This window comes from Arachis hypogaea, chromosome 15 (genome assembly GCF_003086295.3).
Source record: "Arachis hypogaea cultivar Tifrunner chromosome 15, arahy.Tifrunner.gnm2.J5K5, whole genome shotgun sequence".
NCBI lineage: Eukaryota > Viridiplantae > Streptophyta > Magnoliopsida > Fabales > Fabaceae > Arachis > Arachis hypogaea.
In genome coordinates, this window is record NC_092050.1 from 157,369,088 (window position 1) to 157,396,650 (window position 27,563).

The 27,563-nt window shown below is 34.4% G+C and overlaps 4 protein-coding genes across 7 annotated transcripts; 2 read left to right on the forward strand and 2 right to left on the reverse strand.

Moving 5' to 3' along the window:
- Positions 1-1,050: 1,050 nt before the first annotated feature.
- LOC112751731 (probable transcriptional regulator SLK2) lies at positions 1,051-6,889 on the forward strand. Of its 2 annotated transcripts, XM_072218051.1 has the most exons (11): positions 1,061-1,212; positions 1,539-1,606; positions 2,071-3,250; positions 3,410-3,541; positions 3,945-3,993; positions 4,360-4,574; positions 4,665-4,733; positions 4,869-4,969; positions 5,277-5,370; positions 5,469-5,538; positions 5,729-6,889. In XM_072218051.1, the coding sequence occupies exons 3-11, from the start codon at positions 2,312-2,314 to the stop codon at positions 6,628-6,630; spliced, it is 2,571 nt and encodes an 856-aa protein (XP_072074152.1). In that variant the 5' UTR covers positions 1,061-1,212; positions 1,539-1,606; positions 2,071-2,311; the 3' UTR covers positions 6,631-6,889. The 2 variants fall into 2 exon arrangements, with proteins under 2 accessions (XP_025656746.1, XP_072074152.1); XM_025800961.3 differs by lacking the exon at positions 1,539-1,606 and having other exon boundaries at positions 1,051-1,212.
- Positions 6,890-9,426: 2,537 nt separating this feature from the next.
- On the forward strand, positions 9,427-15,250 carry LOC112751730 (probable transcriptional regulator SLK2). Its single transcript, XM_072218052.1, is given in 11 exon segments — positions 9,427-9,588; positions 10,389-11,573; positions 11,835-11,966; positions 12,206-12,254; positions 12,659-12,873; positions 12,964-13,032; positions 13,218-13,318; positions 13,634-13,727; positions 13,824-13,893; positions 14,111-14,968; positions 14,971-15,250. Coding segments are annotated over 10 exon segments (2,586 nt in total). The 5' UTR covers positions 9,427-9,588; positions 10,389-10,628; the 3' UTR covers positions 15,024-15,250.
- Positions 15,251-15,584: 334 nt separating this feature from the next.
- LOC112751732 (F-box protein At4g00755) lies at positions 15,585-18,612 on the reverse strand. 3 transcript variants are annotated; one of them, XM_025800964.3, is made up of 6 exons: positions 18,417-18,612; positions 17,791-18,021; positions 17,209-17,622; positions 16,922-17,094; positions 16,568-16,686; positions 15,585-16,136 (listed from the first exon to the last, which is right to left on the reverse strand). In XM_025800964.3, the coding sequence occupies exons 2-6, from the start codon at positions 17,924-17,926 to the stop codon at positions 15,878-15,880; spliced, it is 1,101 nt and encodes a 366-aa protein (XP_025656749.1). In that variant the 5' UTR covers positions 17,927-18,021; positions 18,417-18,612; the 3' UTR covers positions 15,585-15,877. The 3 variants fall into 3 exon arrangements, with proteins under 3 accessions (XP_025656749.1, XP_025656751.1, XP_072074154.1); XM_025800966.3 differs by having other exon boundaries at positions 18,459-18,608; XM_072218053.1 differs by having other exon boundaries at positions 18,155-18,598.
- A 3,234-nt stretch (positions 18,613-21,846) lies between these two features.
- LOC112751733 (F-box protein PP2-A13) lies at positions 21,847-26,506 on the reverse strand. The gene is made up of 3 exons (XM_025800967.3): positions 25,543-26,506; positions 25,131-25,249; positions 21,847-22,463 (listed from the first exon to the last, which is right to left on the reverse strand). Exons 1-3 carry the CDS (start codon positions 25,879-25,881, stop codon positions 22,052-22,054), a joined length of 870 nt encoding a protein of 289 aa, XP_025656752.1. The 5' UTR covers positions 25,882-26,506; the 3' UTR covers positions 21,847-22,051.
- Between the last annotated feature and the right edge of the window lie 1,057 nt (positions 26,507-27,563).

Below are 27,563 nucleotides of genomic sequence, written 5' to 3' on the forward strand. Positions count from 1 at the left end.
TACTAACCAAAAACATATTATTCCTTCCTCTTTGCAATATAACTGGGAACCACCTCCAATGAATGTCTGTAAAGTGAACTGCGATGCAAGCGTTTTTGAAAATGGGCAATTAGCGGGCTTTGGATGTATTATTAGAGACAGCATGGGAATTTGGATGAAAGGTTGTTCTGCCAGTATACCTCTTTCTAGTGTTCTCTCTTGTGAGCTTCATGCTATTTGGAGAGGGCTTGTTATGGCTTGGGATTGCGAGTGTAAAGAGGTCATATGTGAAACTGATAATCTTGATGCATTTCTTCTTGTTTCGCGAGGCACAACCAGCATGATTACGAATGACTCTGATCTGCTTGGCAAAATCAAAGAGATGCTTCAGCGCAATTGGACAGCTACTTTAGTGCTCATCCAGCGTACAGCAAACAGAGCGGCTGATTTAATGGCTAAGACTGCTGCTTTAAACAAGCAGGTGTACCTAGAGTGGTTACAACCCCCTAATAATTTAGACATTATTATTAGAGAGGAGTACTACTCTTTCTCTTAGGTGTTTTTTTTCTTTGTGTTATGTTCAGTCACCAAAAAAATACATCATAATATAGTTCTGACTGTGTTTTGAGATATATAAAAGCAACAAAAAACCAGGAGCCAACAATAATAGAATTTTTTTTTATTTTTCAGCAAAATTACTTTTTGTTATTAACAAAAAATATTTTCTATTACACAATTTTGATCACCTTTATATAAAATGCTATTTTTGCATTCATTTTAAAAATAAAAAGTGAACATCATATCAATATATTTTGTTTTTTTTTTAAAATCTCCATATAATAGCTCAAGAAAACATTTTCAAAATATATAAACTATTTTCTACACTTTTAAAATGTTTTTTATTTTCTCTGTATGCTTTAATTTTGATTGGTGGTCCTTGGTAAGAATAGATAGATATTTTCACGTCTTAATCTTCACACGTGTCTCCTATGTTACAGGGCATCGCCGGTAATCTAGAGTCCGAAACCGGATACTCCGAGGTCCCCATTCCCGCTGCATATATAAGCCAATCCTCCAACCTTTCTCTCTCTTCTTTCTTTCTCTTTCTCTCTCACTGTTGTTGAGTATTCTCTCTGCAATTTCATCACTTCTTTAATTTTTAATTTTTATTTTTCGCTCCGAATTTCGCTTCCAAAAGCAACGCTATGCTTTTTCTCAGCTCGTGATTTCGATGTGAGTAACTCCTTAACTTATTTAATCGAATGTTTGTTTCTTCCTTGCACTGATACAGTGGTATGTTTCATTTTGGCTTCTGTTTTTCTTCCCTTCACCTATCAATGATCGATCTTAGAAGCTATGTATAGTGAAGACTGTTACTTTCTTTGTTGCTTCGATTTTTTGTTTTCCTTTTCAAATTTAAAAATTGGGACAATGAGTTGAATTTTATTTATATTTTTTATTTTTTTCGTGTTCTGAGCTGAGTTTAAGTTTAAGGTTTGCGTTTTACTTATTATGGGGGGTTGTGATTGGGAGTTTATGGGGTTTGGTTTACACTGCAGGCTTTGGGGATTCTTAGTTTGTGTATGTAGCTGATGATTGGTGTTCTGGTTTCTGTATTTTTCAATTGGTAAGTTTTTCTTTTTGGTGCTGCTTTTGCAATTTTGGTTGCATTTATTTATCTTTTTTGAAATTTTGAATCTTTGAATTGAAAGCTTCGGGTTCTGCTCTGTGTGTGTGTGTGTTTTTTTTTTTTTGGGGGGGGGGGGGGTTCAACCCTGCTAATGTTTGTAATCTCCCCTGACGCGCTTTTTCTGTGCAAAAGCATGTCTAGTCCAAATGTTAGTAAGAATTAGGGCTTTTTGTGTGTAGTTATTAGATTGTGATTCCCCTTGCTTCAAAGGACATTTTTGTACCGTCCAAATTTTAGGCTTGTTCCATGACTTGAAAGTGTATGTTTACTTTCTTCACCATGTGGTTGCTGTTTATTTGGTTGTTTAACTTGTATTAGTTTCACTGTTTCAGCGTATACTTTCCTTATGCTAATATATATGTCTGGTTCTAACCTCTTTTTTAATTTTGGATCCATATCAGCAATTGTTCAGAGCTGAGTAGAAAGTATCATTTTTTGGTGCATTGGATTTCAAGGCTGTATTATTGGATAGAAGTTTGGAAACTCAAGTGGAGTTTGAAAGTTTAAAAGATCAGGGGAATATTTATGCTCAATCTACCTGTTACATAAAGCTTGTGAACTGCTTTGAGAATATTTGGAATATCAGTCAGGCCTGGCTCTGAGGAGCTATAGATTCCAGTCACCAAGAAGGAGGTGCCCTCTATGGCACCTTCTCGGGTGGCTGGAGGATTGACCCAATCATCATCAAGTTCTGGAATTTTTTTTCAAGGAGATGCACAATCACATAGTGTAGTTAACTCTCCGTTAAACTCGCCATTCATTAACTCATCTAATGCGGTTCCTGGAACTGGTCTTCCAAACCTGGGTCCAGTGTCAGGGGATATGAACAATACAATTTTGAACAGTGCGGCAAACTCAGCACCAAGTATTGGACCTAGCTCTTTACTCACAGATGCAAATTCAGCATTCGCTGGTGGGCTCCATTTGCCAAGAAGTGCAAGCATTAACACAGACTCATACTTACGGTTACCTGCTTCACCCATGTCATTTACATCAAATAATGTTAGTATTTCAGGGTCATCAGTTATGGATGGTTCGAATGTAGTACAACAGAGCTCTCACCAAGATCAGAATGCTCAACCATTGCAGCAGAATCAGCAGCAAGGAGCTTCTAGTGTTATGTCTACACCTGTGTCTCAAATTGGTCCTTCCCCACTTCAAATGGGTGCACAAATACCTGGATCTTTCATGCAAGATCCAAATAATTTATCTCAGCTGTCCAAAAAACCGAGGCTGGATATCAAGCAGGAGGATTTAATGCAACAGCAGGTGATACAGCAGCTTCTTCAGAGACAGGACCCCATGCAATTCCAGGGTCGTAATCCACAGATACAGGCTTTGATGCAACAGCAGCAAAGACTGAGGCAACAGCACATCCTTCAGTCAATGCCACAGTTACAGCGAGCACACTTACAACAACAGCAGCAGCAACAGCAACAAATGCACTTGAGGCAGCAGCAATTACAGCAACAATCAATGCAACCCATATCTGCGGTGAAGCGTCCGTATGACAGTAGCGTTAATGGTGTATGTGCTCGAAGATTAATGCAATACCTCTATCATCAAAGGCAACGACCAATTGTGAGTTTTGTTCATGTGTTAATTTATGGCTTTCTTCTGTCAAGCATCATATTTTTCTGCACATTTAAATGTATGTTTTAAACACATTTGATTGATGTTTTTTGTTCCCATTGGAATCCTGATTAGTTACAACTGAATTCAATTTTCTGTTTGTCTCAGGAAAACACTATTGCTTATTGGAGAAAATTTGTGGCCGAGTATTACTCTCCTCGAGCAAGGGAACGGTGGTGCTTGTCTTTGTATAATAATGTTGGGCATCATGCACTAGGTGTTTTCCCTCAGGCATCTATGGTTAGTTTCTATACTTGTACTCAATACTCTATAATTGTATACCATAATCTTTGTTTAAAAAAAATTCAGGCATTCAGCCATAGCAGAATGGTATGGCCCTTGTTATTGGAACCACCATGAAAAGATCTTAGTTTAGTGGAATTGTGTTGTGGAAAATGAGGGGCACCAGTGGCATTTACGGCCGAAATGGCGGACGTGTTGAGCTTTTTTTTATATTTTAAGTAAATTTTGAGGGTCATTTTGGTAATTTGTGGTTTCAGTAAGAAAACGGTAACCCATCACCAGAGAACTCAGTTCTCTCAATCTTGTTCTCTCTGCCTCTCGTTCTTGTGCTGCCCTTTTAATTTGCTTCTTGTTACTGTTGACATGTACATAAATCTGACATGGATTTTTCCCCCCAAAGGATGCGTGGCAGTGTGACATATGTGGTTCTAAATCTGGAAGGGGATTTGGTAAGGAACTGAGAACATTATTTTTTTTTATTATGTAATACTGTCATTGTATTTTTGTATTCTACAGAATCTGTATGTTTGACTTTCTTGCTTACAAAAATGACCCTAGTGCAATCAATATTAACCAATAATTACATTATGAATAGTTGTATAAATAATAATCTTTGGTCTAAACTTGAAAATTATAGAAAGTCAGATATCTGACGGCATTGTATTCGGACAATGATAAGCAAGTATAATAAAAGAATGACTGGTTTAGATTATCTGAATGCAGAATGTACCTGTATGCAATGTTATTGGTGTGGGTATTTGAATTTTCTAGTCACATTAATGCACTAATACTTACATTCTGGATCTGTGTAACAGAGGCAACTTTTGAAGTTCTCCCTAGACTTAGTGACATCAAATTTGGCAGTGGAGTTATCGATGAACTTTTATTTTTGGATTTGCCACGCGAACAAAGATTTCCTTCTGGTTTAATGATGTTAGAATATGCAAAAGCGGTTCAAGAGAGTGTATATGAGCAGCTTCGTGTTGTTCGTGAAGGTCACCTCCGTATTATATTTACACAAGACCTGAAGGTTATAAAACCATCAATGTATTTTAAAAATATTTTCCATTTGAATCTATTATGCATAATTATCTGCTGATTATCATGTAAATTATTACAGATATTATCTTGGGAGTTCTGTGCAAAGCGCCATGAAGAACTTCTTCCTAGAAGGTTGGTTGCACCACAGGTTGGTTCCAAGGCTTTGTTCCATTTTGGTGGGCTACTCATTATGTACTTGGAGTTGGTTATAGAGATGCTTTATATGAAGTAGCCTGAAGAGGCATTATAGTGGGAACTAATTCATGCAATTCCAATATTGCAGGTAAATCAGTTGGTTCAAGTAGCTCAAAAATGCCAGAGTACAGTTGCTGAAAGTGGTCCAGATGGGGTTTCTCAGCAAGATCTTCAAACAAACAGTAATATGTGAGTTAATGCATTCTTATTCTTATTCCTCGCTGATAGACATGTGTTGTGAATCCTTGTTCTTGGAATTTATGTCTCGCTTGATGTGAAGATGTGGTGTTATATGGAATGATGACTTCTTGTTTTGGTTGGACTAACAATTGGATAAACAACTGTAGAAAGGATATCAGATAGAAAACTGTCCTGCTTCTCCATTTTTCGAATAATTTATTTGTGATGTGTATTTGTGTAGTTCTTCTTTCAGTGCTACATGCTATCAACCGATGTGAGTGCACTAAGCCACGCTATAATGTATTTTTTGCATTAGGGTATTGGCTGCTGGGCGTCAACTTGCAAAGAGTCTCGAGTTGCAATCAGTAAATGACTTGGGTTTTTCCAAAAGATATGTAAGATGTTTGCAGGTACACTGTTAAAATCTAGATTCAGTGTCTTCTGATTTTTTTCTTCTTTTATCATTTACTCCAGATTTCTTATAATTGCCTGCTGTAATGGGTGACAGATTTCCGAGGTTGTCAATTCCATGAAAGATCTCATGGATATCTGTCGGGAGCACAAAATTGGGCCAATGGGTAAAATTTTATTGTTCTTGTTACTATTTTACACTGGTTGGTTGTATGTCATTGTTTTCACATGTTGAACACATGGCAATTGACCATCTAAAATTGTGTTTCCTTCTGGACATTAGATTAGATGTGGTATACTATGTTCAAATTATGAGTATCTTTTCTTTCCCGTTAATGATTCAACTCCTACCTGCAGAGAGCTTGAAAACTTATCCTCGTTTTGCAACCCCTGCCAAGCTTGAGAAGCAAAAAATTCATGAGATGGAACAGCTAGCAAATGCTCAAGGTCTGCCAACCGAACGAAACACACTCAACAAACTGATGGCACTGAATCCTGGTCTGAACAACCCAATAAACAATAATCTTAATATGGGGAATCGTGGTGCTTTGAGTGGGTCAGCACAAGCTGCTCTCGCAATGTCTAACTACCCGAATCTTCTCATTAGACAAAACTCAATGAATTCAAGCCCTGGCTCAATTCAGCGAGAAGGATCGTCATCTTTCAACAATGCGAACCAGAGTCCCTCTTCAGCTATGCAAGGTGCTGCTGCCTCTGCTTTTATTCCAGGCTCAATGCAGAATTCAACCGGTTTCCCAAGTCCCCATCTACCCCCACAGCAGCGGCAGCAACACCTTCTACAGCGTTCAGCAAGTGCGAATGGTTTACTGCAACAAAACCATTCACAGGGATCCCAAGGAAATCAAGCTCTACAGCAGCAGATGATCCAGCAACTGCTGATGTCAAATAACAATGGGGGAGTGCAATCACAATCTCTTAGTGGACCCAATGCAAATGGGAACATAGCAAAGAATGGGTTGAGTTTTGGAGGCCACTCTCCTACTCCTTCCATAACTGGAGGATCTATCAATGTTTCAGGAAACAACGGCCCTGTTTCAAGGAGTAATAGCTTCAAAGTGGCCTCAAACAGTGATTCTTCTGCAGCCGGCGGCAACAATGGTATCAACCAGAGAACGCCAGATATGCCACAAAATATCCTTTTGCAAGATGTGGTTCCGGATATTGTCGGTGATTTCACCGATAGTCCCTTCTTCAATAGTGATCTAGATGATAACATGGGTTTTGGCTGGAAGGCATAACCAACACAAAATGGCTTATCAAGTGCTCTTGTTATAATTATTGTACAGAAAACTTTTTTAAATAGCTGCTGCTCCCTTTTCTTGGTGGAATTTGTTGTGACTTGACTAGGTCTTTAGAGATTCTATCTCAGGGTTTTTGTCTTGCCTGCAAGTGTAATCTATTAGACAATTTAATCAACAGTTTTAGCTCTTTTTTCTTGTTTCCTTTTTTCAATACAACACTTATACAATTCAGGTGCTTTGTGCTCCTTTCTTGCCATATTGTCCTTAGCGTTGACATATGACGTAGGATGTTTGTCCTGAAATGTGGCTAAGTGGGTTGTGACCCAAACTGGTCGTCATATCCCTTAAAAGTCAGAACCCCATAAAAAGAAATGTGTAACTGAGTTGGGACAACTTTTTTGTTTAAATCTAGTATCAAATCAGAATATTGATTAGAATTCAACCTGGCTTTGGCTTGTACCTTTGACCTAAATGCTTCTTAGTGGTAGGTGTATGCTTTTTGAGAATTAGATTGGATTCTCTTTTAGTTGACTTTGTCAAGTACTTTCACGTCCAAAATGTTACTTATTCCCTCATTCATTTAGTTTTTGGTTTCCATTCTATGCCTTTTTCCATGTTTACAGGTTGGAACACAACTGTGAGTAGAATACGTAGTAAAAGAGTTCATGATACTTGGTGTGTAGAGAACATACGATACATATATTTTGAATGTGTTGATGATGTTCTAAAGCAGGCTTTGTAGGAAGGAAGACATGATCTCAAGTTGGTGATGATAGTGTTCATTTTGAATGGCTTTGTAACGCTTGAATTTGTCTACCAACCCCACTTCAGTTTCCAGTTGCTACTTGCTACTTGCTACACAGCTTGGTCCCAGCTACGTACTCAGCTTGGGAAATAACATGCCAATTGCCAAATAATGCACTTACTATAATAATTTGCTTGATGAGACACGTGCTATAATCATTGGATATCCTTTTACAAGTATATGTTATCATAACAAGTGATCTTTTATTAGCGGCGGCAACGGGGCAGGTTTTTGCTCTATCCGACCCCGCTCCGCCTACAATAACTCGCATAGAATCTGCCCCGCTTCTACCTGCGGATAGTAAAACGTTGAACCTTAACCCACCCCCTAACCCACCCTATCCCTCCCTGTGGGTATCCACCCCGCCTCTACCTGCTCCTATAATTATTAAAATTCAATAAATAAAATTAAATTTCAAAATTTATATAACCATCATTACATACATAACATAAATCAAAATAAAAATTTAAATATGATATAATATTATTAATCATTTACTAATTATTTTACATATATTATACATATATATTAAAATTATATATATTATATATATATAGCAGGGCGGGTATAAACTAAACCCGACCCCGTCCCACCCTCCAAGAACTCGCCCCGCTAAAAACCCATTCCGATACGGGGTGAAGTGGGTACCCGCGAGTTCAGGTGGTTTTGTCATCCCTATTTTTTATGCAACCAAAACATCAATTACTATATATATATTGTGTTAAGAAGTCTGATTACACTGTTATTAAAGATTTAGTACTCTTCTAAGTTGTATGAGAAGGGTAGATTTTCCTCACGGATTCTATTTATAGTTTTACGGAACAAGTGGGTATCTGTGGATATTAATAATTTAAAAAAAAAAAGCAAAAAAAAATCACAAAATAATGAATATAATACAATATTATTTAATTTAAAAAATAAAAATACATAATCTATTTGTATTAAACACATCTTGAAGTAAAATACCAATATAAAAATTAACTTATGTCATTCCCAAATCAAATCATTTCTTACACAAAAAAAGACTTTTTAATATTATCTAGATCTCATATTAACAAAACTAACAATAACTAAACTTTTAATTTTAGGCTATTACATAAATAGAATCAATGGTGATAATATAATTTCTGTCACAAAAATTTAGTGAATCCTCATGGTCGAAGATCTTTCTTCGTTTTCGTCTTCATTTATTCATCAAGGCAAATCCCATTTTTATAGAGATTTAAATGGATTTTTGTATTCATCTCGTAGTAGATAATCTTCACAAATTACAATTTTCAACAAATATTTTTGCTATTCCTAAATAAAAATGATAAAAATTTTAATTTTAATTTCTCTGTGGAAAATGGTTGACTCCAATAATATTCTCTCTTTCATATAAAATACCTTTGTTCACCCAAAAAATGGTCTCATCTCAAAATATCTAAAATATCCATTATCAATGTAAAAACATTAAAAATAGCTAACTGAAAAAAGTTAATCCTTATTTAGAATGCCATAGATCGATAAAATAATTTCTAAAAACTTATTATCAATTTGTTGCGTAATCAAATTGCTAATTACACTAACTTAAACCTTGATGGAATGCAAAACGCAATCATATAATTATATTTGTTAATTTTTAAATAACGTGATAAAAGTATATAAATCTCATTTAATTAAGCTGTACGTGGAAATTAAATGAAATCCAGACTAGTTTATCTGAAAATATAAATACGCGAAGAGACGTAACGAAGATGTTTACAAATAGGAAGCGTTACACTTGGGCAGAATAATAATGTCGCGATACAACCTGCAAGTTAACCAATCAGAAAGAGCCACGTATTCAAATAGGTCTTCATGCGGCTGCGGATCTATCACCGACTTAGATGCACTATCCTTTTCTTGACGCGTGTCCACTCCATTACCGGACATAGCCGGTAATCTAGAGCCCGAAACTGGACACACCGAGGTCCACATTTCTTCTGAGTATATAAACCTCCACTCTCAACTCTTTCATTTTCTCTCTCTCTCTCTTCTTTCTCTCTCACTGTTATTGAGTATTCTCTCTGCAATTTCACCATTTTTTAATTAATGAGATTTTTATTTTTCTCTCCTAATTACGCTTTCAAAACCAAAGCTATCGCTTTTTCTCAGCTTGCGATTTCGATGTGAGTAGCTCCTTAATCAAATGTTTCATTTTTCTTTGCACTGAATGTTACTCAATTTGGCTTCAATTTTTTCCCCCTCTTCACTTACCAGTGATCGATCTTGGAAGCTCTGAAAAGTGAAGACTGTTACTTTCTTTGTTGTTTCGATTTTTTTTTGCCTCTTTGCAAATTAAGAAATGGATAGAGTTTCGGTTATTTAGTTTTTCATTGCTTTAGCGATTTTTGCGGTGCTGAGCTGAGTTTGAGGTTTGGTTTACTTATCATAGAGGATTGTAATTGGTACTTCTATGCGGTTTGGTTTACGCTGTAGACTTTGGGGATTCTTAATTTATGTGTCTCGGTGTGTATGCGTGCTGATAATTGGTGTTATAATTTCTGTACTTTCAATTGGAGAGTTTTTCCTCTTTGGTGATGTTTTTTGGAATCTTCATTAGGTGAATTTTTGGAAATTTGAATCTTTGAATTGAAAGTGTTGGGCTTTGGGGGTTTTGTCTCTAGTCTGCTAATGCTTGTTTTCTGAACTTCCCCTAATGCCTCTTTCTGTGTAGAAGCATGTCTATTCTTAATGTTTAGTAAGAATTAGGGTTTCTCGTATGTAGTTGTTGGATTGTGATTCTCCTTACATGGAAAGGGTACTTTGTACTGTTCAATTTATGTGTTTGTTCTATAACTTGAAAGCTTATGGTTACTTCTTAATGACGGTGTTTCTGTTTATTTGGTTGTTTGACTTGTATTAGTTTCAGATTAGTTTTCCTTTTGCTGATATATATGTCTGCCACTAACCTCTCTTTTTAATTTAGATCTACAACTGCAGTTGTCCAGAGGTGAGCAGAAAGTATCAGTTTTGGGCATATTCAGAAAGGTTTTGTTATTGGAGGAACTCAAGTGAAGTTTGGAAGTTTAGAAGATCAGGGGTATAATTGTGCTCAATCTACCTGTTACATAGAGCTCGTGAACTGTGTGAAGAATATTTTCATTTCTAGTCAGGCCTGGCTCTAGATAGCTACTTAGATTCCAGTCACCAAGGGGGGGTGCCCCCTATGGCACCTTCTCGGGTGGCTGGAGGGTTAACCCAATCATCATCAGGTTCTGGAATTTTCTTTCAAGGAGATGGGCAGTCACAGAGTGTAGTCAACTCTCACATAAGCTCATCATTCGGTAACTCATCTAATGCGGTCCCTGGAGCTGGTCGTTCTCACCTGGGTCCAGTGTCTGGGGATATGAATAATGCAGTTTTGAACAGTGTGGCAAACTCAGCACCAAGTGTTGGAGCTAGCTCTTTAGTCACAGATGCAAATTCAGCATTCTCTGGTGGGCCCCATTTGCAGAGAAGTGCAAGCATTAACACAGACTCATACTTACGTTTACCTGCTTCGCCCATGTCATTTACATCAAATAATGTTAGTATTTCAGGGTCATCAGTTATGGATGGTTCCAGTGTAGTACAGCAGAGCTCTCACCAAGATCAGAATGTCCAACCATTGCAGCAGAATCAGCAGCATGGTGCCTCTAGTGCTATGTCTATGCCTGGATCTCAAAGTGCCCCTTCCCCGCTTCCAATGGGTGCACAAATACCAGGATCTTTCATGCAAAATACGGATAATTTATCCCAGCTGTCCAAAAAACCTAGGCTGGATATTAAGCAGGAGGATTTAATGCAACAGCAGGTTATACAACAGCTTCTTCAAAGACAGGACACCATGCAATATCAGGGGCGTAATCCACAGATACAGGCTTTGATTCAGCAGCAGCAAAGACTGAGGCAACAACATATCCTTCAGTCAATGCCACAGTTACAGCGAGCACACTTGCAGCAGCAGCAGCAACAACAGCAGCAGCAACAACAACAAATGCATTTGAGGCAGCAGCAATTACAGCAACAATCAATGCAATCTGCAGTAAAGCGCCCGTATGACAGCAGTGTTAATGGAGTATGTGCTCGCAGATTGATGCAATACCTCTATCATCAAAGGCAACGCCCAAGTGTGAGTTCTGTTCATTTACCGACTGTTGCATGCAATAGTTCGTCTTCCTTATTTTTCAGGTTCTTACAGCAGCAATTGTTTTCAGATGCATTTTACATTCATTATGTTTATTTGTTAATTTAGGGATATCTTGTTCAGGAGTCATTTTACCCCTCGCATTTAAAACAAATAGATGTATTTGGTTGATGTTTTCTGTTCCATTGAAATTCTATATTAGTTGCAACTGTTATTCAAATATTCAATTCATCTGTTTTGTCTCAGGAAAACACTATTGCCTATTGGAGAAAATTTGTGGCCGAGTATTACTCTCCTCGAGCAAAGGAACGGTGGTGCTTGTCATTGTATAATAATGTTGGGCATCATGCACTCGGTGTTTTCCCTCAGGCATCTATGGCAAGTCACTCTGCTTGTTATTTAAATTTTCTATTAATTATTTCAAGGACAGTAGGATGCTTAATACATACAGATGGTATTGTTGGCAATTTCTAAGAATGCCTTGCACAAAATTATGTCTGAAAATTGAATTTACTTGGATTACTATTTTTCGTCTGCACCATGTTCTGCCCTTTTAATTTATTTTTACTTTTGACATATACATAATCTGACATGGATTTTTTAATTTCCCCCAAAAGGATGCATGGCAGTGCGACATATGTGGTTCTAAATCTGGAAGGGGATTTGGTAAGGAACTGAGAACGTTATTTTGTTATTTTGCAATACTGCAAGTGAGAACATACGTGATATTGTGATTGTAGAAATTTATCTGATAATTCTGTTTATTGTCTAGTCTGTAAGTTTGACTTTCTGGCTGAAAAGTATTACTCCAGTGCAATCACTACTAACCAGTAATTGGATTATGAATTGTAGTAAATAATAATCTTCAGTCTAAGCTTGAAAAATTAAAGAATGAGAACTGACCGCATTGAATGCAAACAGTGATAAGCAAATATAATAATCAGTGAGTGGTTAGATTATCTGAACTCAGAATGTACTTGTATGTGATATTATGAGCATGTTTCTTTGAATTCTTTAATCTTATATTCTTATTGATGTAATAATATTTAAATTCTGGATCTGTGTAACAGAGGCAACTTTTGAAGTGCTCCCTAGACTCAATGACATCAAATTTGGTAGTGGAGTAATTGATGAACTTCTCTTTTTGGAGTTGCCACGCGAACAAAGATTTCCTTCTGGTGTAATGATGTTAGAATATGCAAAAGCAGTTCAAGAGAGCGTATACGAGCAACTTCGTGTTGTTCGTGAGGGTCACCTGCGTATTATATTTACACAAGACCTTAAGGTCACAACACTGTCAATGTATTTTAAAATTATTTTCTATTTGAGCCTTTCGTACATAATAATCTTCTGATATTCATGTTAATGTTTACAGATATTATCTTGGGAGTTCTGTGCAAGGCGCCATGAAGAACTTCTTCCTAGAAGGTTGGTTGCACCACAGGTATGATATCTCTGCAGTTTAACTGTGTGTTAAAAGAGGCTACCTCAGGAGTTGCTTTTTCCCTCTTTTATACAACCATCACTTTAACTACACTGGTGGAGATAGTGGAATTCGTTATGGTAAATTGATCAGTAAGAGTAAGTGGCATTATTGTGGAACTAATTCATAAATCCACATTATTACAGGTAAACCAGTTGGTCCAAGTAGCTCAAAAATGTCAGAGTACAATTGCTGAAAGTGGTTCAGATGGGGTTTCTCAGCAAGATCTGCAAACAAACAGCAATATGTGAGTTAGTTCATTTATATTCCTCACTAAATTTCATGTTTTCGTGAATCGTCCTCCTCAAAAATTATGTCTCTTGATGGCGTGCTATCTGAGGATTTGGAGATAGATGCAATGATGCATTTCTTTCTTGGCTAGAGACTAGAGTAGACTGACCGTCAGATAGGCAACTATGGAAAGGATAGCATATAGAAAACTGTCCTTGTCCTCCATTTTAATTGAATAGTTTGTGATATATGTGTGTCAAATTCTCTTTCGTGAAGTGTGGCAACAGATAGGAGTGTACTAACGCTTCTTACAATTTATGTTGTGCATTAGGGTTTTGGCTGCTGGCCGTCAACTTGCAAAGAGTCTGGAGTTGCAATCTCTAAATGATTTAGGTTTTTCCAAAAGATATGTAAGATGTTTGCAGGTACACTACTTAAATCTACTTAAGAGTTTTTTTATAAGTTTATTATTATTATTATCTAATGAAGCTTTCTCATTATTTGCCTGTAATGGGTGACAGATATCTGAGGTTGTCAATTCCATGAAAGATCTGATAGATATCTGTCGGGAGCACAAAATTGGAGCAATTGGTAAATTTTAAATTGCTTTTGTTACTATATTACCCTATTTGGTTGCATGTCATTCTTTCATGTGTGTTTTATGTAGATATTAGATGTGCTTCTCTTGTAGGTTTGACTCTAATGTTATGTTTTGTGAAGCTGTTTTAGTTTCAATATTTGGAGATCTATTTTCCCATCATCAGGTAGCTTTTTCTTGCCTTGTAATGATTCAACTCTTAACCTGCAGAGAGCTTGAAGAATTATCCTCGTTTTGCAACCGCGGCTAAGCTCCAGATGCAAAAAATGCATGAGATGGAACAGCTAGCAAATGTTCAAGGTCTGCCAACTGATCGAAACACGATTAACAAACTAATGGCAATGAATCCTAGTTTGAACAACCCAATAAATAATAATCCTAATATGATAAATCGTGGTGGTTTGAGTGGATCAGCACAAGCTGCTCTGGCACTTAACTACCAGAGTCTTCTTATGAGGCAAAACTCGATGAATTCAAGCCCTGGCTCAATTCAGAGAGAAGGATCATCATCTTTCAACAATGCAAACCAGAGTCCCTCGTCAGCTATGCAAGGTGCTACCTCTGCCTTTATTCCAGGTTCAATGCAGAATTCACCCATTGGTGGTTTCCCGAGTCCCCATCTACCCCCGCAGCAGCAACAGCAGCAGCCGCAACAACACCTTCAACAGAGATCCTTAAGTGCAAATAGCTTCATGCAACAAAACCATTCACAGGGATCCCAAGGAAATCAAGCTCTACAGCAGCAGATGATCCAGCAACTGCTGATGTCAAATAACAATGGGGGAGTACAATCACAATCTCTTGGTGGACCCAATGCAAATGGGAGCATAGCAAAGAATGGGTTGGGTTTCGGAGGACACTCTCCGTCTCCTTCCATAACTGGAGGATCTGTCAATGTTTCAGGAAATAAAGGTCCGGTTTCAAGGAGCAATAGCTTCAAATCGGCCTCAAACAGTGATTCTTCTCCGGCTGGTGGCAACAATGGATTCAACCCGAGAACTTCGGATATACCGCAGAATCTGCATTTGCAAGATGTGGTTCCAGATATTGCCAGTGATTTTACAGATAGCCCTTCTTCAGTAGTGATCTGGATGATAACATGGGTTTTGGCTGGAAGGCATGACTAACAAAATCTGGCTTATCAAAGGCTCTTGTTGTTATCATATTGTACAGGACACTTCAAAGTTTAAATAGTTGCTGCTCCCTTTTCTTGGTGTACTTTGCTCATTTTTCTTGGTGGAATTTGTTGTGACTTGACTAGGTATTTAGAGATTCTATCTGAGGGTTTTTGTCTCGCCTGCAAGTGTAATCAATTGGACAATTTAATTAACGGTTTCAGCTTTCTTTTTACTTCTTTTTCACACCACTTGCGCAAACTCGTTGCTTTATATTTATACTATTTTTCTTTATTTCCCTTTTTTAACCAATCTACAACGTACACTGAAGTCAGAATTCCTAAAAAAGAAATGTCCAACTTAGTTGGGACAATTTCTCTGTTTTACTAAATTAAGTGTGGAATCGAATCTCAAAACTGATTAAATATTTAACCCCACTTGTTCCATATTAAGACAAGATGTGACTTAAGGGTTTTCACCCCATACCTCTAGATGAGAATTCCTTTCTACCTGATTTCTAGTTGACTTTATTAGCCCTTACACCTCCAAAATTACTACCAACCAAAGCGTTTACTTTTCAAGATATAGACATCAATTCAACCCATTAGAATGTATATGCCAGTAACGTGCTCTCAGTAGTAACTTTCCAGAAGCCATCATCTCATCCCACAGAAAAGAAGAGATTAAGATGAAATTATGCTGCTACATCGTAGTCTTATTGTGCAGAGAACATACTATACAGATATCTGGACATGCGATTGCCTATATCTTTGCAGCAAAAAGCAGCTAATTCCTGATGCTCCCATTTACACAAGTTTCTCAGTTTATTGAGAATCAACAAGACTTGATTCACTATTTTTCATCATTCATCAACTACAACAGCACCAGGACCAAGCAGTGCAGCAATAAGAATTTGCTCCCAACGTCTCACGCCCCTCTGCATTATACTTGTGGTAAAAGTCCGCAGTCGTGAAGGACTGCTAGAGTCGCCTCTTCTTGTTGGAGACATACAACAATCTGTTTGAGGGCAGTACTTCAATGTACACTTTCCTGATGGATGGTGTATTTTGACATCAAACGCTGGCAAAAGTGGCCATCCGACGACTTGAACATGAGAGATGCTGCATCAAAGATATCCAATTTATCAGAGTTAGAAACATATAAGCAAAATGGCAATTCTTTATTTAAAAAAAAATTCATAATCCTTGACAAGTTGTTAGACTCAGAAGATTAGTTCAAGATGTAAATAATTAACTGAGCCATAAACTCTACCGTGATTGTTTCTGAGAAAAGGAAACAACAGGATGAAGCATTCAGCATTTAGATGTTACAAAATAATGTTTGGTTACTATGTTCTATGACATTGTTTGCCACCTTTGGAAGGCAAATGACAAGAGTATTTGCTGACCTTCCATCAAAAGCCTCATCACGAGTTGCCTTCAACAATTTTAAGCAGAATAACATTGAATTATCTATGCACAACTGCTTATGACGGGGTGTGCCTGTGTGCATGTGTATGTGTATGTGCGAGAGAAAGGATTTGTAAATTAACCATATGTAAAATAATTGATCCATTTCTTGCTTTTGAACTCTGCCCAGCAGCTCAACTTGAAGCACACCTCCAATGCACAGAATAGGTTCAGGTAGCTTGAATTTCTGCAAGCAGTTTTCCTGCAGTTTCATTATGGAAATAATTCATTAAACACTGGCATAGAGAGTAATCTATGCTACAAAAAGATTGCAATTTTAAATAGATCAAGTCCACAAAAATATCTAGAGGAAAAAAAGATCCGTTGATGCTCAAAAGATATATGTAGCTGAATCCCAATCCTCTTCTTTGTTGAGTGTGTTTTTGGATAGAAAATAGGAAATGCAAAATAACAAGCATGTTAATAGTGCAACTCACTTGCAACATTGGAAATTCAGGTGAAGTATATGTCCATAGATTACCCCCAAACATGTGATTAGCAATAATATCATCAACTTCAGCACTCTCTAACTCTTTCGGGTATTTTGGACGGCCCATTCGGAATCGGACAGCTTTTGCTGAATATATAGGGAGGCCTGGCTGAAAATATGCTGCATGGTAAAAAGATACATTAATCAGCTAATTAAGTTGAAGTTAATATCCTGGGCATTAGCCATTTTCAGTTCAACTTAATACCAAACTTGACAATTAGCTACTGGACTAACCTTTGAATGGCTGCACATGAATCTCAGTGATTAGACATATTTTGGAAGTTAGCTTATAAACTAAAGTCTCTGGTACAGAAGGATCACTCTCCCCTTTACTAGACCAGTACGATGCTCTAAAATCAGTCCTATCTCGAGGGTCCAACGTATTCAGAACACTTTCTTCGGGGTAGTTATCGGTGCTGGATGCACTTATGGCATCCGAGATGCAATTTTTGCTGATAGAAGGAGTGAGACCACATGCTAGGAACGCATAGACTTTATGATTTCTCTTAAGACATTCCCAATTTGAAGAACTTCCAAGCATGTTACTCACTGGTTCAATCATGTTCTCTACCTCAATGACATGTCCAACACCAGATAGTTCAGGAAACATTTTCAAGCAAAGATGCTTGCAAAGGCCATTTTCAATAACTGCATAATGTTTAAAGTGCAAATCAATACAATTTTAAACAGCACCATAATATTTCAACATTGGAAAATTTAATACCAATAATGTATCACAAAAGAAATAGACTTTGCAAGACAATATAAAGTTAGAGAAGCTACTAATTTCACAAACCATGAACTCAAATGGCTTACCAAATTGGTGCCAAGAACGGGAAAGAGTCGAAACGCGGACAAGGTCACAAGGGTCATCCAAATGAGTGAGAACCTTTATTGACATGTCTGGTCCAAGCCATTGCAATAAATCCAGTTTGTTTTTCACTTCAGACATGATGATGCTCCCAAATTAGAACCAGCTAAAGTTCAAGTCTTCAACCTCACATTTAGTGATCAGAATCAAATATCTTCAAGAAACTGGTTTTCCACCTACAATCAATTACATTGACAGGGAAAAAAAGAACAAAATTTATTAAGCTTCACATGATTGAGCCCGTAGAAAATTGACGAAAACCAGAACCAAAAAAGGAAAATTAGTTAGGAAGATTTATTCCCTACTTACTATATTGTTCCAATAAGCTAACTGAAAAAATCTGTTTCCAGAAGATTATTTAATGAGGGTACTATGGTGTGAACTAATTACAATTAATGAAGAGATAAAGATAAATCCAAATAAGGAAAAATAGGAAAGAGGCTTTAGAAGGATTAGGATTAAGTGTGGCAAACAGAAACCGTAAACACATGCATTCATGTGCATACACAGAGAGAAAACAAAATCTCAATTTTGAAAATTGACAGATAAAAGAAAAAGAAAAAAGTGGTACCTTTCTGAAGTGCGTATCTAAAGAGAGAAGAAAAAGGGATACCCGTGATTCTGAGAAACCGAGGAAGAAGAAAGGTGTGGATTACAGAGTGAGAGTGTGTGTGCGCGCAATGAATCTAATCTAAAACAGGAACAAGGTCCAACAGGTGTTTTTGGAAGTGGTTGAAATATCGCTATGTTACCAAGAACCCTGTGTTAAACATATTGAGTTAAATATAGATAATAACAATAATAATTTGTATTACCAAAAAAAAAAAAACAATAATAATTTCAAATTAGTTAAACAAATAATTATACACTAAAATTAAAAAGTCATGAATTTAACTCTTAAAATTAGTAAATTAATATTTTTATAAATTATATATAATAAAAGATATTTTTGAAAATAATATATACTAATACTCTGTCATATTATTATTAGGACAATTTATTTAAATAAATTATTAGAATGAATTTTATCCAAATACAACTTTTAAAAAGAGAAGATGTAAATGCAATTTTTTATATCTCTATATAAACCGCTACTGGTAGTAACGGTTTATGTGTATTGGGGTGTGTGCGTAAACCGCTAAAGGCAGTAATGGTTTACATTGAGTGGCTCTATAAAACTGTGGAAAGCAGCCGCAGATTCTTTATTTGGAGTGGAATTTGATTTTTGGTAGAGAGGAAATTCTAGAGAGAGGGAGGAGCACCTTGAGAGCGGATCCGAGGTATTTCAGCGCCGAGCTTCAGCGGGATATCATGGCAAACGAACAGAGCTTATATCGACTGAACGGTATTGCTCATATTGTTGGTGCCATTATCGACGAAGTTAGTTTTATTTTATTTTTGTTAGCATTATCATTTGTTAATTTGAATATGGTATGTATGGTAGAGGAACTAGAATTTATAATTTAACTCTTATGGTTGAGTATTGGATTTTGCATATTAGGATGTAGAATGTAGTGGGGTGTACATAGAAATTTGCTAAGAAAAACGAAAATGGTTTGAAAATTTTTTTTGTATAGTTAGACAAATTCGCAACCAAATTTTAAAAGATTTGATTTCAAAAGATTTAAGTTTAAAAGATTTTATTTTAAAAGTCTAATTTCAAATAATTAATTTTTATGAAAGACCGGTTCTTTGGACCAGAAAATTGGTTGTTGTCAAAAACGTGTTTAATTTTCATAATCGATTAAAAATCGTTTATTTAATTGTATAACCAGTTTTTTAATTAATCAATAAAATAAGTATTTAACAATTTGATTTGATAATTGAGTAATAGATTAATTGTTTAATTGTTTGGTGATGGTATAAGTTGTTTATTTGGTGTAATTAGATAGGATTTTTCGTTGTAGAAAGTAGAATTTAACTGCTTTGTGTATATCTTTTATGTTGGGTGCAGCCAAGTAGGTGTATCTACAGTGTGATGCGGCAACAAAATATACCTATGCATGACAGAATTATCTCTTATTTGGAGAGGGCATCGAGGTATTCTTTATTCATTTGAAGGTAGAAAAAAATGATATGTCGTGTTATTCCTTCATCTTATAACCGCTTACTATCGTTCAGGTGGGCCGCATACTTACCACCAAACGATAGCAAGGAACAAAGGGTTATTCCTTCCAACTTCGCAAGCAGTTCGGGTATCCTAACCTCCAGAAAATTCCGCCAACAGTGAAACAGGACCTGCATGTCTTCATCGGACTCTGTCACAAAGGTCTCATACTTCACACCAGCGAACACAATAGTAATGGGAATCTTGTAGAACAATTTTTTAACCTACTTTGTCACACACATATCCAACTTCTCTAATATGACGATCGGATAAAAACACTAAGCGGTACCCTATCTGTAAATTTCACACCGTGCCTTTTGCTTTTTTGAATTTTCCCAGAGCAATGCACTAGAGTCACAAAACTCTCCTCACCATCCATTGTGAGAGAACTCTTCTTCCACCTCAATGTCTTTGAGGGGTATATATAGCCAACAACCTCGCACACACATACTCAACGTAAATCACTACTGCCTCTAGCGGTTTATGCACATGCCCCAATATACATAAACTGCCCCAATATACATAAACTGCTACTGTCTGTACCAGTTTATGCACAAGTCACTCTGAACAAAAATCGCTGCTGTTTATAGCGATTTCTGTGTAAATGCCTCACCTACGTAAACCGTGACTAGCAATGGTGATTTTTATTCTTCTGTAAACTGGTTTCTATAGGCATGTAAAAAATTGCATTTGCGTCTTCCCTTCTCAAAAGTTGTATTTGAATAAAATTTATATCAAAATAATTTATTTAAATAAATTATTCTTCTTATTATTATTATTATTATATACCGTGCCCTAAAATTAGGATTTTAAAAAAACTTGATATATGGCTAAATTTAGGATAAACTTTAGAAGGTAGAACTATCATGTTTAAAACAATTTATTTATATTTCAGTTTCAATGTGTTGTGCGTGTGTTTTTCTCTGTAAAATAATATCATAACATGGTTATAAGAAAAAATACTTTACTCTATTTTATTACACATTTAATAATAAAAAATTATTAGAATTTACTATTTATTTTCTTAAAAAAATAATCCTAAAGTAGGCACTTTATTTAAACCATTTATTAGCAAGTTACAATTGTTCTTAGTTATGTATACTACAATGATTAAGGTGGTTTTACTTGGCTAACTTAAATGAACACTTGAACATGAAGCCAAGAATTATACCATGCGTTTGGATGTGATTAAATATAAACTTAATATGTGTCAACTTCATAAAGATTCTAATTAGATTTGTTGTGACAATACAAAAGTAAAATATTACTTATTGGTTAAAAAATTTAATCATGTATGTGACATAAAAATACTTGGAAGAAAATTAAATTAGGTTTGTCTAGTGTTAGTTCACTAGTCCCGTTAAGTAAGTATTGGAATTCGAATCCTACTTTGTGTATGCATTATACAATAATTTATTAGTCAACGATAAACTCTTAAATAAAACTCAGTACCGCGACAATCGGACATACTATTTTTTCTCAGTAATAAATCATCGTCCACTCTTCTATATATTATTCATCACTTCTCTTTAATTTGTTATTTTTTTCCTTGAAAACTCATTTATTGAATAAACGAGTCAAGTGTATAAGTATAACCCATTTTTATGCCTATAAAAAATTTTGACCATCAATAAGTATAGTAACTAGGAGTAGTGAATTACTTCTACATTTTATTTCTAATTAATTTTAAAAAATTCAGCAAGTATAACCAAATGACCAATAAGGATCCGGTATAATGGATTTCAACTTTAACAAAGACAACTACTAATGAATTCTTTAGTTGTAGTGTCAAGATTAAAATACTTTTTAAAGATAAATCATAATTTTGTTTTTTTCTCTAAATAAAGAGAACAAGCTGTGAATATATATTATGTCATCTACTTTAGAAGTTCTATAGGTGAAGAAATATTTTGATCAAATGCTTACAAAAAACGCTGTGAGCTTTACAACAAAAGATGTAGCCACATTCAGAAAATTTATATAAATAAAAATACAGCCATTGTTAACAAAAAAAGCTAACCTAAGAAAAATAAATTACAACAAATTGTCTATATAAACAGTTAATTAATTAAACATCAACTGTTCCAAAAACGCTTCCATCAAAATTGTTTTGTATTCTGGGTTGGGCAAATCACTGCCCCATCTATGCAAAGCCCGCCTTTTGTGTGAGTGCAATCAATTTGGGCCAGGGAAAACTTGATGGTTGTGGGCCCATTGGGCTTATCAATGACAAAATACCCAACATGATAATGGGTCCACTCTCCTGGCCCAATCAAGTAACACTGGGAAAGTGAATTCTGGCCATCAGATGTGGATAGTTGAAATCTAACGGGCTTGATGTCCCAACCATGGACTTGGGCCAGGTTGCACACTCTTCGGCCCAATCTGTTTGAGGTCTTTCCCAAATGAAGCCTGAAAAAAACGCTATATTTCCCTCTTGGAAATTCAAAGTCTAGTTCCCCCAACACTTCAACCCACCACATTTGTTGAAGATATGCAACACTTTTAAACCTGCATCCCCCGAAAAACAATTCATGTTAATTTTCCATTTCTTTAAATAATTTTAAAAAACCACTATTATTGACACAGTAAAAATTCAGGTGCAGTTAACTTTATGTAAAGTTGATAGTTGAGAATTATAAAATAATTTAACAAGTTTAACTAAATTGTTATTTAACGGTTCTAACCTATCAACTTCACATAAAATTCTCTGCCACCGAACTTTCACCAATTGACACACATAAAAGTATGGTTAAATAGTAAATACTTAAACAACATGATTATTGTTGGATTAACCTTTTTCATATTGCAGAAGTCAATGATTTTTGTACATATGTAACTTGTCTTTTATCTTAAATAAAAAAAGGGATGACAATACAACAAGCCCTTTAACATTATATATCTAAATCTCACCATTCATGGCAAGGTGTTGAATTGGAATCCTTGCTTAACAGTCAAAAGCCGAATAACTTAATTGGCTCTTTATTGGATTGAGGATCTTTATGAATTATAAGTATCATTATTATTTTTAAAAAGTGGTTAGTTAAAGTCACAAAAGCAGCATTTTTTTGGCTTTTATTAATCGGAAACAACACACTTTCGATTTCAATGGGTGGTCCTGAGAGTTCTTGCACCATGGAAAATGAGCATAACGATAAAGGCATGCATCTCAATTCATCCTTATAATAATAAGTGTTTAATTTTCTCCGGTACCTTTATTTGTATTAGAATATTAATTTATGCCTCTTATATAATTAATTAATAATTGATACTAAATTACAATTTTCACAGCTTTCAAAAATTAATAATGCAAATAGTGAGACGCATAAAAATTCTTAATCATGATATAAACTAAAAGAAAAAACTACTAGGGCTTTTATGATTTTATTTATACAGAAACTCGTATCCTATATTTTAAGCGTTTTTTTTTTCAAGTTGTATAATTATAATTTGTTTCATAGTCATAATAGGAAACATTTACTTAAGAATTATGAAGACATATTTCGGATACGATATTCACCGACATTCGTCCGACATGCGTGTCGGTTGTATCAAACTGTGTCTTAATAAAAAGTAAAAAATTCTTTTTCGGACATACTTTGACACACCTAAATATCATCACGTATCAGCGTGTCTAATATTATTCTTAAAATAAATTTAGATATAGTATATATTATTATTTATTAAAATAAAAATATTTTAAATACTTGATCTAATTAAAATAAGACATTAAAAATAATTAAAAAATTAATTTATATTTAATATTAATAAAATATCAAAATATCATTACGATTTATCTAAAAAATACTTTATATTTTATATGTATGTGTGTTCCTATGTCTTAAAAAATTTTAAAATTCGCATGTCAGTATATTTCATGTCGTATCATATTCTGTATCCGAATATCAGTATCCGGTTAAGATACAATCACTTTCTTAGCTTAAATAATATTCCTTATTTAGTTAATAATGTTGGGTTTCTTATTCCGTATATACACAGATTTTAGTAATATATTTGTTAAGTTTTATATGAATAACTTCAATTTATAGGAGTAATTATTATTCCAATTAACTAATTTTTTTATAATATAATATTTGTAATAAGAAAATTTTAAATATATTAGTAATATAAACTAATTAATTAATTAATTAATTAGAGAGAAATAAGTAAAAAAAAAATTAGATGATTTAATTTGCTAGTTGGAAATATGAAATACAACTACCATACCCAGAATAGACAAATATCAATTAACAAAAAGATTTCTTGTTCTTGAATGCAAGTCCTTTTCAGCCACTATTTCATATTGTATATTATTTTCAAAAGTGCAAATTGTTTCATATTTCTTCATTATATAAATTTTTTTTATAAGATATGATCGAATAACTGACTAGGAAAGATGAGCTACCAGAATATGGGTACAACAAATGGCATTCCACTAGCCAATAAGAAAATAAACTAACAAAAACACTTGTTCGGAAATCGTAGGAATAAATAAATAAATAAAGCGATAGAATTCATTTACTCCTACAGAGAAGTTATATTATGCTATCATTTATGACTTTTAGAAATTTTATTCTTGTAAAATATATTATTAATCTCCAATAAAATTAGAAGGGGAAAATACAATTAGTTCAACTATTATATACTACGAAAATTCAAGTACAATTAACTTCGTATAAAATTAAATGTTAAAAATTATTAAATAATATAATAAATTTGACTAAATTCTCGTTTAATACCTAAGTTTCCACCACTATATATTTTCAACTAAAATATGAGCATAATATATTGGATAACTGTTCTATGTGTTCCCTAACTTTGTTCATATCATATGATAGATCCACACTGCCTAACATTATTGCAAAATTGTTATCTGTATGAATAAGGTTAAAAGTGAGAAATTTCCGATCCGTTATGTGCTATCCAAATGCAATATGCACAAAAAGGAAAGAAACTATTTACATACGACAAAGTAGGGGGGGGGGGTGCTTTTTCTTTAATTTAATTATGATAATTGTCGTTTAACCTAAATTGATGATACATCTATAAAGAAAAATATAATTAAAACAAAAAAGTTTGGTGTATATATATGAACTATTTATCCAGCATATATAAAGAAAAAAATATAATTAGCTTCCCATTATTTTTTTCTGAAAAAAAAATTAATATAGTGTTCACCTGGATTCTTCAGTTGGAATATTATTCCAATATCTTCTGTCATCAATTCCTGTAATCTTGAAAGACTTTGATGAGATGAACAAACAAACTTGTCCACTGCTTCTATCCAACCAAACTTCCTTTAAACCATAAAATAAAAAATAAAAAATATATATATATTAAGAATAAAAAAGGAGAAAAGTTTAGGAGACCAGCAACTTTGTTAAATTTTGGCCAGCATGTAACCAGCAAAGAAAAGTGAACCATTGGATGAAATTTCACACCAATCTCACACCATTAAAACCATCATTGATGGCTATTTGATTACTACAAATCACAAAAATGACTGGCCCTAACATTCCTCTAAAAAAGGAAAAGAATTCCAAAAGAAAAGGATCATAAGAGAATGAGCAAGTAAATTAAAAGTACTCACTTTGGTGCCACCATCAAAGAAATTAGGTCGACATAGTTTGGCATAAACCTCTTTCTTGGACATGATTCTAATTAGATCCTCTTTGTTATCACCAAGAATCTTATTGAGAAGGAACTCATATGATTGTGGCAACTTTGATTCCCACACAAAATCAGCTGAGGAAGCTCTATGAAAAGTTTTGTTCACTTTAGCCAATTGGCAAATCTCTTTTGGATCAAAACTCATCATCATGAATGAGATGCAGCTCTCTGGAATGTCACCAAGCCCTGTTGATGATCTTGATTCTGAAACAACATCCTCAATTTCTGCTACACTAATTGAGGAACTAGCAGCCCCCATCAAAATTTAGATTCCACTTTACACTTGATCAATTCAAGTTGAGCTCGTTCTTCTTTTGTTGTAACTTAATTATTCGTCTTTTATGACGGACTTATAACGGATGGATTTGGATCTGAACGTGATGATTCTGCTCGATTCGAATATGAAGTAGAAGAATTTGGTTCAATGGTAGAGGAGAAGAGGGTAAAGGAGATGAGAGAAGAAGATTGAAGGAGAAGGTGGTATTAGTTTCATTTTATTCATAAATGAATGTGTGATAGTGTCACATGCCTCATTGAGAATTTTGGGTTTTAAGAACAAACAAGTGGTTGGGAATGTTATGAGGAAGGGGGGAAAAGGTATAAAGGGGGAATTATTTAAGCTCTTTGGGGTCCAAGTTCCAAACCACAAATTAAATTAAAATTTTGAAGATAGTGGACGTGTATATGAGTGTGCATGGAATATAAAATTAAGACTTTTGTGGTTGCCTCCTTCATTCTTATTATTTACTTTAATTAATTACTTATTTATATGATGTGTGGAGATTAATTAATTAATTAAGGGCCTATTCTGTCCCTTCCAACTTCCAAGTTCTACATCTTTTTTTTCATTTAATTTGTTTTAATTAATTCTAAATTCTGTCCTTGACTTCTGGGTATGAATATTAGAAACTTATGGGTATGAATATTAGAATGGAGGAGTGCTAGGGGAACAACGAAAATTTTGAACAACATGAACAATCACCAATCAAATGAAAATACACTACACTCTAATTTAATGCTACTAATTAAATTTACTCTTTTAATTTTATTAATTTACATTGTTTACACATTGTTCAAAAATTTTGTTAGTTACCTGTACTTTTCCTATTAAAATTCCGTATATTGAATGATACATGATTTATATGTATTGATTGAGTCCCACAAGGGAACTAATGGAATATTTGAATTTAGATTTTTGATACTATGTAATGAAACCACTCATCTCAAAAATTCAAGCTGATAGAAAAATGTAACATTAATGGTACAGATATTCCATTGACTCCCTATACTTTCTCGTATTGATTATATTTATGTTCGTGTTTGAGTTAGCAAAAGTTAGAATACGTGTTATTACTTATTAATGTTGTATTATGTATTGAAAGAAGTCTCGTATTATTTAATCAACAATATTTAAAAAACAATAAAAAATAATCTAAATCAGTTAAAATTTATTTTATTTTACATTTATTAATTATTTTTAAAATAAATATATGATATTAGATGTAATATATACATATGAAATTATAAATATTAAATTAAATAAAATAATTTTATATTATTATCTTTCTAAAATTACTCTTATTTAATAAATAAATTCATTATGTACTCATGTGTTTCCTATATTTAATTGATATATTACTTCTTAATACATAAACTTTATGCTTATTTCTTTTAAATTTTCTTTAAAGATCAGAGTAAGAGAAAAATTCTTAAGGAAAAGTATATGGAACCAAAAGGTGATCAGCCAAAAAATAAACAAAACCGTTTAATTAGAATCATTTTTTGAATAATATGTTTGAAAACTGCTCCTGGGATTACGGAGCACAAACCAAAATCCAATTTTTCATAGAGTCTAAACACATTTTTGCTGGTTTTTGGCTGATATGCTTTTGGTTCCTAGTTATTTTCAATTCTTAATTATATTGGAGAAGTTACAGAGCA

Bases quoted from the DNA above. Each gene is read 5' to 3' on its own strand.
- LOC112751731 (XM_025800961.3), top strand. From the start codon at position 2,312: ATGGCACCTTCTCGGGTGGCTGGAGGATTGACCCAATCATCATCAAGT. The intron at 4,575-4,664 runs GTTATAAAACCA...AAATTATTACAG, and splicing joins TATTTACACAAGACCTGAAG to ATATTATCTTGGGAGTTCTG. The intron at 5,371-5,468 runs GTACACTGTTAA...AATGGGTGACAG, and splicing joins GATATGTAAGATGTTTGCAG to ATTTCCGAGGTTGTCAATTC.
- LOC112751732 (XM_025800964.3), bottom strand. From the start codon at position 17,926: ATGTCTGAAGTGAAAAACAAACTGGATTTATTGCAATGGCTTGGACCA. The intron at 17,623-17,790 runs GTAAGCCATTTG...AACATTATGCAG, and splicing joins CCGTTCTTGGCACCAATTTG to TTATTGAAAATGGCCTTTGC. The intron at 16,137-16,567 runs GTTAATTTACAA...TCTTTGATGCAG, and splicing joins GATCAATTATTTTACATATG to CATCTCTCATGTTCAAGTCG.
- LOC112751733 (XM_025800967.3), bottom strand. From the start codon at position 25,881: ATGGGGGCTGCTAGTTCCTCAATTAGTGTAGCAGAAATTGAGGATGTT. The intron at 25,250-25,542 runs GTGAGTACTTTT...TATGGTTTAAAG, and splicing joins TCTTTGATGGTGGCACCAAA to GAAGTTTGGTTGGATAGAAG. The intron at 22,464-25,130 runs GTGAACACTATA...CGGGGGATGCAG, and splicing joins ATTCCAACTGAAGAATCCAG to GTTTAAAAGTGTTGCATATC.